This window comes from Ammospiza caudacuta, chromosome 3 (assembly GCF_027887145.1).
Source record: "Ammospiza caudacuta isolate bAmmCau1 chromosome 3, bAmmCau1.pri, whole genome shotgun sequence".
Taxonomy (NCBI): Eukaryota; Metazoa; Chordata; class Aves; order Passeriformes; family Passerellidae; genus Ammospiza; species Ammospiza caudacuta.
The window spans coordinates 73,147,910-73,160,126 of record NC_080595.1 but is presented as its reverse complement, the minus strand read 5'-3'; the positions used below and the strand labels follow the sequence as shown (position 1 = coordinate 73,160,126).

General features: G+C 40.8%; 1 protein-coding gene across 1 annotated transcript in view; it reads right to left on the bottom strand.

Moving 5' to 3' along the window:
* Window positions 1–8,522: 8,522 nt before the first annotated feature.
* Window positions 8,523–12,217, bottom strand: part of SEC63 (SEC63 homolog, protein translocation regulator) — a 52,608-nt gene continuing 48,913 nt past the window's right edge. The window contains exons 19-21 of the mRNA XM_058800887.1: window positions 10,487–10,585; window positions 9,520–9,624; window positions 8,523–8,952 (exon numbers count right to left, since the gene is read on the bottom strand). Coding sequence (XP_058656870.1) covers window positions 8,809–8,952; window positions 9,520–9,624; window positions 10,487–10,585 — 348 coding nt within the window. The 3' untranslated portion in view covers window positions 8,523–8,808. The remainder of the gene's footprint in view (window positions 8,953–9,519; window positions 9,625–10,486; window positions 10,586–12,217) is intronic.

Genomic DNA, 12,217 nt, shown 5'->3' with positions numbered 1-12,217 from the left:
TGTCAAAGATGTTAATGGGCACTGCATGTCACACCTGAGGGGATTGAAGGCCAAGAAACCCATTCCCAGGCAGGGATTCAGTCCCTGAAGTCTGTCATTTAGCAGTCATCAAGACTCCTGCAAGGAGGAATCTGTGCTTCCACCAGAATCCTCCACAGCAGCCACTGCCCAGCCATGTCACAGGGAAAGCTGCTCTTCCCAGGAATAAACACTTGCTCACACACCAGAGAGACAGGAAAGACAAGGTGTGATGGTGCCATCTCCTGCCTCCTGCCAGAGGAGCACTGCATCTCATTAGCAGGATGGGCTCAGCTGCCACCTTCAGCAAAGCTCATCAGAGAGAAAGACATTAGTAGCAATTTCATATAACAAAATTTATCAAATGTCCAAGTCCAGTAGGTTCTATTTTCCTCCACAGCAAAAAGAGCAGTAAAGATATATGTCTCTATATAAGCTATGTTTGCATACTCCTTTTCCTAATTCAATAAAAAAATAAAATCAGTTGCTATTCAAATTCACTGTAATTATCTCTGTTTTTCTCTTGGCAAGTGCTATTTTTAGTCAATACACATGCATAGCCATACTATAGCATAGCTATTTTTTAAATTACATATGCCAGCATAGTTTATAGATTTTAATTTGCCAGGGAGTTGGATAGCCATCAGCAGTCAGGAGCTGCATGTTGTTTGCATACAAACTCAGTTGAGAAACTTCCCCACACAGCATCTGCCTGGAAAACTGAGGAGGGACAAACCCTGCCCGGGAGCCAAACCTCAGGACAGTTTCGAGCCTCTTGAACCAAGGGCTCAAATTTCACAGCTCTTGGGAGGGAAGGGGAGCCTGGCTGGAAGAGGGTACATCAGGGCTGAGCATGGATCTAGGAGCAGAAATGCAGTGCTACCCTTGCCAAAAACCTGACTGATGGGCACATGGGACAGGGCAGAGCACCATCTCTAAAATATTATTGTTAGCTTTACAGTCCCTCGTGCTAATTAGATTTATTAATAGGTTTCATTACCAGTGATTGTTCTGTTCTTGAACTGAATGAAAAGTATAAACAATTTTGGCACAAACCACCACAACAAAGGCCATTTTCTGCTCAGGCCGCATCTGCTTGTCCCCAGGAGGGAATACAGAGATCCCTCCCTCTGCCTAAACACACGGGAGGTCAGTGGTGATGGGGAGAGGCACAGGCTGCCCCAGCACAAGGGCTGTGACACCTGTGGGTAGAGCCAGGCAGGCACCAGGGCTCTCCTGAAATGCAGCTGTGCCCAGGCAGCTGTGGTGCCTACAGATTTTTGCCTCCCTAAGGAAAATGGCACCATCTCTGAGCCATACACTAACTTCCTTTAACAAAAAATAATACTAGCAGACATCACAAATAAACCAAAATTTTAGCACTCACCTTCAGAGGATAATCTTTATCTGGACTTTATTTTACTGGGTGGTGGGGAAGTACTTTAGTGTAGTTTAGCCCTCAATCACCCCAAAGTCATATGAAATCCAGAATCCCAGACCAGACTCTGCTGTCCTCCATCCACACGTACCTCTGCAGAGACTTGTAGGATCCTGTCACAGGTGGGCAGGCAGCTGAACTAGCAACGGTGATCTGAGCTCCTCAAGTGACCTCTGCTGTATGCCCGAGAAGGCTTCTTCATTTTTTCAGACGTGGAATGGCTGCCAACCAAAAAAAAGGGGGAAAAGCCCCACCCAGAACCAAAACATACTTCCCACTGGTATTCTGAGCTGGCTGATTAATTGCTTGCATGCTAAACTTCAGAAATCATATTGTGATTATAAAACTAATCTAATTTTAGTTGTGATATTGTTCACATATAAAGCTTGATTTTAGGGTTTTCCTCCTATTTTCCCTCTGCTATTTTGACATGTACTTCATTTTTGAGGCTGGCATGATGTGCATACCAAAAAGCCTTGCCTATGTCTAACAAGCTGAACTATTTTATTATTGCCTAGCCTGCAACCTTGCATCTACAGAGACCTGGCTTACAAAAGCTGGTGTCAGCTTCCACATCAGTGCCGTGGTAGGGTTTAACACTGAGCACTAACATAAAGATTCAAAGCTGTGTGGTGATTAATTGCTGTCACTCCTGCGAGTCTCCCAGGCTCACATTTGACCAAGAGGTCCGTGCTTCCCTTTTAAGACACAGTGGGGTTTGAAGAATATTGCTCTATTTTTTTGTTTTAATGGGCTTTTAGCAGCGAGCACAGCAGATGCTGTGCTGGGCAGGGCTGTCCAGGGGTGTGTGGCCAGCTGGGGCTCACCCACTGCTGCTGCTGGGCACTGACATCCAGTGACATCCCACAGGCACCACTCAAGGCTTCAGATTTGGAAGAAGAGGTTAGAGGCACACTGTGCAGGGATAATTCAGCATTGATGCTGCAAGGAGGCAATGGACTGCATGGACTAAGCTGCTTTCATCCCAATTATTTCTCTTTTAAGCCTTCTGCTTCTCTGAGCTCATAACAAAGGTGATCCCCCTGACCTTGCCAGCCAGCCCTCTCTCTCCTGGTCTCACTGCTCCCACAGTGCTCAATGCAGCACCCTGCCTGTTGCTGTGTGCCTGGCAGAGCCAGCTCCAGTGTCACTGCAAGGGGCACAACATCACTGCACCTGCACCCAGCACCCCCATGCAACACCCCCCTTCCCAGAGACAATCCTTCATGTGACAATTCCATCACCATCCTGACTTTCAAAGCTGCCAGGCAAGAACAACAATGGGGAGAAGAGGTTCTCCACTCATCCGTAAGAGCCTGGTCCCTCCTGTGACTGGTTCTCAGGATGGGGATGGGCTGGGGGACAAGCAGGTGACACAGGCTACTTGCCCCAGCTGCCCTGCCTGATCACCTCCCAGTCTCACAAGCTTGCTGAGAGGTGGGACAGAAGGAGAATGAAGAGCCCCTGTATCGTCATCTCAGTATTTCAAATAAACAGTAACTTTCAGTGTACATACTATAATTAAATATGAATTTGAATGCAAAATATAAAAGGGCAGCTTTGCATGTTTTGAATGAACTCCTCAGTCCTGATTGAATGAAGGAGGTAAAAAAAAAAAAAAAAAGAGATCAAATACACCTAACAAATCTACATCAAGAGGGAACCATAAAAAGATACAACCAAGATAAAACCTTATGTGGGGAAGTTAACTGTGAAGAGTAAATCCTCATAACTTCAGGAAGAAGTACCTGTATGAGCAGCCCCTTCTGGCCCAGGATGTTAGAGAGAGTGAATGATGCACATGAGGTTGCTCAAATTGCCTTGCAATGGGGGGCTGACACCCACTGTCCTGTACCTGAGGCCAAGAGAGCAACAGGGTCTTGAGAATCTGAATTGATCCAGGGACCTGCACAGCTGGGCCATGTGGGTGGACCAACAGCTGGCTGCAAATGGAGCAAAAGCTGTCTCATTTCAAGGGACCAAACTGATTGTCATCTGGGCCTCCAAATCTCACCACCCTGTCATGGTCTGTCTCTATTTTACAGCCATTATAACCTAATCTCAGCCAGTGTGATTTACACATAGTAATTAATGAGCTTCAGTGGTGAGGAAATTGGTCATTCAATTTGAGTTTAATTTACTGCATGTGCACACATTAGGAAGCACAAATTCCATAGCTGTGATCTGGGCACAGAGAAAGGGTTGTGTGCTGGAAAGGAAAAAATAAAACACCCAGTAAAGAATTCACCACTGGCCTGTCACACCTCCTGCTCTGTAAGCCTCCCCTCGATGGGAACATGACACACAAGTAAACCTGAACATCTCAGTTTGGATGCTTGGATGTGGAAGGCAAAGTCTCACTGCCACTGCTATCACATTTCCCAGCTGCAGGAAGCATCACCCTGGCACATTGGTGAGTATGGCTCATTCTGATCCCTGCTCATGTGTGGGTGTGTTTCCATCAGAGGGGACAGAGCGAGTTGATGGAGCTCAGGGTGTAAGGGCTACAAGAGATGCTGTGTCTGTGGCATACACATTAACAACTCCAGTGAAGGACAACCATGCCTAAAAACCAGGACAGACTTTCACAGCAAAGGCAGCATTGCATTTTCAGCTACCTTAGGTTAAAGGCGGCCTCATCCCAGCCTGGGCTTTGGAGCACCTACACTAACACACCCCAGCAAAGCCAAAAGCAGTGCCTGGCTGATCCTCAGTGGCCCATGAGGGGCCAGGAATGCCCCAGAGGGACTGGGGCTCTTCCAGCTCAGGGACTACCCTGAAGGAGGTACCTAAAATACATCCAGCTCTTCCAGGGTCTCTCCCCTGAATGCCTCCATGCCATGAAGCATCTATGTTGCTTGCATAAAAAGGAAAGCACTCACTCCTTACTCTAAAGTACAGGTGGATGAATTAAAAACAGTTGCTCAAGGTGGTCCATGCAGCTTCCCTTGTGCTGTTAAATTCCACCCATCCAATGTAAAGGTAATGTCTTCCCTGTTTAATGATTAGAGCATGTATAGGGAAGGCTTACACACAGTGAAAGGTTGAAAATTATTCAGTGCTTCCTGATTCAGCACATACTAGAAATCAAATTCTAGGTAGAGTGTATGCAATTTGGCTTTAAAATATTATTGTTAGCTTTACAATCCATTGTGCTAATTAGATTTATTAATAGGTTTCATTACCAGTGATAGTTCTGTTATTGAACTGAATGAAAAATATAAACAATTTTGGCACAAAATTATTTCTACCAACTCAATAATGTCTGCTGGCTCAAACTGCATCTTAAAACAAAAGATCAGCCCATGAAAGAAATTAGGTGCAACCATGAATATCAATAGATGTATTGTGAACAAATTTGATATCTCAGCTAGAGTTCAATAGTGAACATGAGCCACCCAGTTCCCTCTTCTCTGTATTCCAACAAGCTCCTGCTTTTATCCAGCACCTGGGTGCTCTGTCAAGCCCTCAACAAACCCTAAGAAAATAGATTTTAAAGATGCTGCCAGGGGCATTCTTACATGTTTCCCTGCACATCATTGAAAACTTGAGCGATCACAGCGTGCTGTGGGTGCCCACAAGGCACCCCAGGTACCCCAAAAATCAGCTCCTCAAGGTAGAGGCACCTCCATGGTGGAACCACCTCCTGTACCTCCCTTTGCAGGGCTTCAAACACAGCTGAAGTGCAGATACCTTCACAACGATCATCTTCTGCACACACTTTAACAAAAACTAACACAAAACAATGTTTAAAGCTCAAAATGGACTCATTAACACCCCAATTACCACTAAGAAAGGAACCTCTGCCTTCCTCATTGTTTTTATTTGAAAATAAATTCAATAATACACTAATCCCAACATTAAAATGGGTCACCTTCAGCAGGTTTTAAGTGCTCAGCAAGGGGGCTGGGGGAAAACAAATCACAGAAAAACATATAGAAATCAGTAGTTTCTTGAAAAGAAAAAAAATAGATCCAAGAAACTTCCACCTAAGCCCTCCAGAAAGGGGAGCACAAAACTAAACCTACAGCTCAAATACAATAGGTACCCACCGGAAAAATCCGGGGGTTTCCTGAAGAAATCCATGGCCCTGCCTCCCCCTGCTGAGCGCGGCCGGGAACTGCGCCCGCTCCTTGAGAAAAGCACCTTCTCCTCCGCTACAGCTCAGTGGTCCTCCCACTCACGGGCACTTACAGTCATTAAACTACTTGATTCAGTATTAATCGAGCATTGTCAACGCTTGGTGGGAGGGGGAGGCAGAAGTTTAAATCACATTACACAAAACACCCGAGAGAAAACATCACTTTTATGACTTCTTTCTTTTAGCTACGCTTACCTACTGCAACAAGCAGCACCTAGCAGCCTAAATCCAACTCATGGTGGTGGCCCCCTGCACCAACTGCAGCCACAGCAGCCTGCACACATCCTTGAGATGGAGCAGGGCCAGTTGCACGGCATCACTCTCTTCCTGTCCCAGCCAAGTCCCATTTTTAGCCCTTGAAGTGCCACAAGCCCTGAAGGTATTTGCAGCACCTCTGGTCGAGAGGACAGTCAGGCTCTGCACAGTTGCCTCCTCTGGCCTAGAACAAGGGGCTACACAAAACAGCACGACAGCAATAGGGCAGAAACAAACCTGTTCAGGCTAAAAGAACAGTAGCTGCTTCCCAGTTATGCTTCAGTCACCATTGCCCAAAGAGTGCAGCAGGAAAGCAGATTTTATTTCCTGAACTTTTTTTTTTTTCTTCAGTTACTAGCCCAGAGCTTCAGAACATTTACATAGAAAATTGGCTAGATTGATTCCTAAACCCTACCAAAAGGGGAGGCATATACAACAATGAAGGCAAAATGCTGCTTGTTCCTGTAGTTTTACCCATCCTGGTAACTGCTATGCAGGAAGGAGCTGATCAATGCTTGAATGACAACTCATATTGTTAATAAAAATAGTTATTAGTAGACACACCACACAACAGAAGACCAACAACTCAATAATGCTGGGCAGCTGCAGTTGGGTGGTTTTGATTGTGTGAAGCTCTTCAATACCTCCTTGGTCTCCTGTCTCTTTCTTGGGAGATGTGGTAAAACCATGCACAACTACATAGCTGGTATTGCCATGAGAAAAAACATCAGCGTGCCTTTCTCACATTATCAAGATTTCCAATACCATCACAATTTTTCTCCTTACATTTTTTACTAAATTACCTTGACTACACAAGAGGCACACCTTTGAAGTATTAGATTTAGCCTTTATTGGCTCAACAGAATTATCCCCAGTTGGAAGACTTAAAGGGTTATCCCAGCTGTCACCTTCTATCTTCAAGAAACCAGTTCAGTATTCAGACCACAGACATGATTCTTTTTTTCTTTCTTTTTAAAATAATTTCAATGCATTCACATCTATATACCTGGACTGTTAGTAGCAAAATTTAGGGATCAGTGGCCAGAGTGCAGCCCAACCCATCCAGAATGCTCTTATTATCAACTCCACCTCCTGACTCACCCCTCTCCTACCTTTAACAACTGCAGACTTCCACTAGGAGTTGTTCAGTCATCTTAGCATCCATCTTGCCTATTTGCTTGAGGAAGAGTCATTAGACTCTTTCCTGTCTTTTCTCTCACCAGTGCAGTATTTGGCTCAAAAGCCTATGGACTACACAACTAGAGCTTTTGTGTTGCTATTTCTCTGCTGTACTTTGCAAGTTAGAACTGGAGTTACAAGCCCTTTAATTTAAACCTAGCCTTCATTCTTGAGTTTGAACATCTGACACTGCTTATGGTTTACAAGTTAACAATGTGCACTTCAGAAGTACTTTGAAAAATACCATAATCTCATTAGAACACCTTCAAATTTTATTTGCATCTATTGTAATTACAAAGAATATAACAATATAAATTTTCATTTAAAGTGACAACCCTTTCTAACAAACAAGGTCGCAAATTAGTGTGCACCTATTCTGACTTTGGGCAATTTTTATAGGATGGAAATTTTCCTGCATGAGAATTTGTCACATTTTACAGCATTGTATTTTCATAGTTCAATACACAGGAACAGAAATACATCTATTCCTACTTGCAGAACACTTTTAAGTATTTCTGAAGTATAGAAATGCAACATTTAATTTGTTTTATTCAGAGGAAGAAAAGGAGGAATCCACCCATGGCTTTTATCAAGTCTCATAGAATACACTAATAGCCCTGATGCTCTCCTCCCTGAATTTATTCTCTAATTATGTTTGATCTTTTTTTCTTTAAAAGGTGTAGAAACAGAATCACTATCTTGTTTACCACCTTGCAGAAGACTAGGGTAGGAAAAAAAAAACCAAAACAACAAACCAACAACCTCAGACAAAGATGCACACTATTACAAATGCAAACAGCCATCAAATTATCCAGTTTATTGATGGGAATTCAAAACTGATACAAAACATGCCCTCTCTGAATGTTGTATTTTACCCTTAAAATGTTTTTGACGGTGTCAGGTAGATTGAAAATTAAGAATATACTTTGGCTTTCAGCATGTACCTTTTATAAAGGTATTACACAAAAGCCACTAGCTTACATAACATGTGGTCCCAAAATTACTTACAGACATTCTGTTTATCAAAAGACTCAGATCTCCTGTTGATCTGATGAAATAAGGGCTTAAAAATGTTTTAAGCCATTAATAAGTATCCTATGGCAGAGTCAAGAAAGTTTATGATTTCCATTATAATCTCGGGCATAAAAAGGCAACAGTCCTAAAAAAAGCAGCCCTCTGGAATATATGGAATGTGGCAATGGATATGATGCCAATTTGTAATGATCAAGTTTAGTAAAACAGATTCTTAAAGCTATGAATGATGTGAGCAGTATCACAGCAAAATAGTTAATGAATACCACAGAACCAATCAAGTTTGAAAGTTGAGCAAATGTTGCTTCAATCAACAGATATTTGTAATGTCAAATATACCAAAACATTTTCTAAAATAAATTCCTAATGCAGAAAAATTGATTGAAAGTTTGCTCCTAGCTAACAGTACCTTTTATTTAAATTGGACCCTAAACTGATCAGACAATACATAGCCCACACTTTTGGACATTTATAATAAAAAAGCTTTTATTTTCAATTGAAACAAATGCACCATCCTGCACTTTGAAGGCTATGAGCCATAAGCATATTCCAAGGTGTATCAATGGCAACAGATTTGTTTCACCTCCACTGAGAAGTTACATAATGCACTCTTAATTGGTAAAGAAAATTTAAACTCAGCCTTCTCAAAGCTTCTGTACTGTGTTTCTTGGTTAATTGTACAAGTTCCACAGCCAGACCAAGAGCTTGCACTGTGTGCAGATATTGTAGTCAATCAATAGTATGTTTAATCATCATCTTCCTCTTCTTCCTCTTCCTCCTCAAAACTGTCTTCAAAGCCCTCACTGTCTTCCTGGTCCTCATCACCTTCTATTGCTGTATCCCATTGTGGGTGATTTTCTGGCACTGGTTTTGCTTCGTGAACTTCCAGCTGTAATTGGATAAGGAAAGAAGAGAGGGGAAAAAAGGTTACAGACAATAAACAGCAATTTGTGAAAACAAACAAATTCACACAATAAAACAAACAAGCAACCCACAAAAGAACAGTTAAAAAAACCAACTAAATAACAAAACAAATCCCATCCCACTCCCCAAACCAAAACCAAGAACTGTTTCCAGAAGTAAGGCATGCCAGATTTTTCCCATTAACTGAATGAATCTAGGACTAAGGAAGGGCAGAGAAATGGCATGGCAAACCTCAAGGTATAAAAAGCCACAGCCAACCATACTGCAGAAACTGAATAAACATTAGAAAAACATGAATTAAAACACACATGCATGGGAAAGTATCTCAAATTTTAGTCCCATTTAATCCATCATAAAATTACCACTGCACATTAGGCAGAAACCATTTCTAAGTCCATCCTTCCCACTTGTTTTAAAATTAGGACAGGTTGAATTCTTATCAACAGGACTTCTGGTCCTGTAATTATGGTTTTAATGACCATAAGAAGTAGCTTTCAATGTAACACAAGTATATAACAGAGTCAAACATCACCTTCAATGGTTTAATCTGGTCCAATCCCATATATGAATCTGATCTTAAATAAACTGTGTACTGATAGTTTCCAGGCTTGCCTGGTGCTGGGAACTTCAGCTCCACCTACAAAAGAGATTGCATACCATCAAGTTCTTACTGCTTTCAAATGACACATTGAAACAAATACCTGAGTCCTCCAATGAACAATACACACTATTACAGAAAAATAGAAAGTTTTAGTTTCTAACTAGGGACACTTCTTTGAATATCTGTATGTAATAAAACACCTGCAAAAAACAACAGCAATACCCAAACACAATACCTGCCATGAAAGCTGAAAAATCATTGAGTCACTCAATCAATGATTTTTTTTTCTGAATTAGGCCAAGTAACTACATTAAGTACACAATTTCACCCTGCTGTATGCTAAGCCTCAAAAACCCAAACAGGTTAAAATATTTAGTCTGCTGAAAGTTTTATCTTAACTCTGCTGTTATTTGAAATTGAATGTAACATCTAATTTGGAAGAACAAACACATTAGGTCTTCATTTTTCGGACAAGTGGCACGAAGAACACTGCCAAAGGTTACAGGTTCAGCAAAGTTTATATGAGCCAAAGCTAATTAATTTGTCACAGTCTCTGCTGTACAGAAAGAGAACACTTTATGTTTCTAACAATTTGAATAAATTTAGGAATTTCACTGTGACAGAATACTGTTTTTCATGATCCTTTGATATAAAGAAAAAAATAAACCAAACATATTCCAGAAGAAACTTCAAAGTTGTCTTAAATTACTTTTTCTTTCTCCACTATCAATTTTCATAGTTAAAAGGCACTTTTCTCTTTTTATCAAGAGAGTGAAATTTGTTTTCCATCTTAAGAGATAAGTATTAAAAAAATTAAAATCTACATGTATTTGCATATCAGAGACACTTCAACAGAGTTTTGTAATATCCCAGAAAGAAAACTCCCCAAGTACTTTACCTCTTCTTTATCTTTTAGCGTACAAACGTGGTATGGCATACATATCAACATCTGCTCCTTCCGATCTGCAATATACAGCCACCACCATTCTTGTTTTTCCTTTCATAAAGGGAAAAAAAAACAACAGTAAAAAACCACAAGCATTAAAGAAGTCATAGAACAAGATGCCCCTACACTTTTTAACAGTCAATTAGGATTCACTGATCTTTGTAATACAGACAGAAAGTTTGTGTCTGGTGGCTTTTTTAAACTCTTGGATATGCATGAATAAAATACAAGGTGTACACTGCACACTGAAAGCAAACAGGTTATGACAAGTAACTGCTGGGTCTCCAAAGGCTTCATTCCATGTATTCAACTTCAGCCACCATGTGGGACATGGAACCATCCCCAAGAATTGTGTCCACTGAGGATTCACAAGTAACTTCATGCAATATAAAACAACATTAGGTCCTTCAACAGAAATCCAACCTGGATAAAAAGCTGAGCAAGATTTAAAGCAAGGAAAGAGTAAAAACAGATAAAGAACTCTTTGCAGAAAAGTCTTTTGTCAGGCAAGTGTGCTTTGTCCCACTGTTTCCCCCTCCAAAAAGTGAAATGACATTTGAACACACTGAGATTTCACTTCAAGGAAATTACTCAGTACCAATCAACTGACTGGTACTGATGTATATTTGTAAAGGATGCCCAATAACTGCTCCCTATCACATACAGGCAACTTCTGAATTCCACACTTGGGAAGCAAATGCTGTTAATATGTAGAATTTGAAGAATTTTTGTCTCTACCAGAGTAGTTAAAAGTTCAGTTTTAACACTTCAGAATCCAGGTTTTGGTGAGCTGAGATTTAAATCATACATGTTGAAAAATTACAAAAGCCAAATTAACTCTTTTATCTTTTCAAGTGACTAATTGTCATACTAACTATCACAATCTCACTGAAAAATTCAACCATTTACAACAGCAAGACACTCACACCAACAACTAAAAACACTGATTAGCACTCCTGAGTCCCAGAACAGAGAAATGTAAAATTAACATACTAAATACCCATTTTGAAGGGTATAAAAGCAAAAGCATCACACTGAAGCATCAGCATTCCCTCATGTTCTTGGAACAGGCACAGAATAGGACAAAAACCTATTTGTATGCTATTTAATGCCAGAATGTGTAGAATTCTAAATCCTTCTTACAACTATTCCAAGTGATTTTCTTTAGGAAAAACCACCCCATGCGATTACAAGGCATAAGTTATTTTATCTGTAAGTTTCAACAGTAAATATATTGTCAATCTTCTTGACAGCTGTAGCAAAGAAGACTCTTAGGCAGTCAAAGTGTTTATTTCCTAGCCAAGAGGCCTCTAGGAATAGAAAGATGAACAGTATAAATAGCACAGATGAACAAGAGCTACAGAAGCAAGATCTATTACAGAAATGGCTAATCCATTTTGGGCCTATGAGGACTGTGACCATAACAAAAAGGACCTGCAGTTGTATCAATATTATTTCTGATTTTACCAAAACATTGTGCTGACTTACTATACATTGCTCTTCAAAAAAAAAATTTCTTGCCATTAAGAGTGATGGAAAGAGACAAAGATCAAAATCATCAAATGGCTTTTCACAAAACCTAGTAACAATAACAGCCAAGTGGAGGAAAAATACCAATGCAAATGACAACTGTTGATGTAAAGTTCAAAGGACTCTATATTTTTTGGAAATTACAGGAGTGTT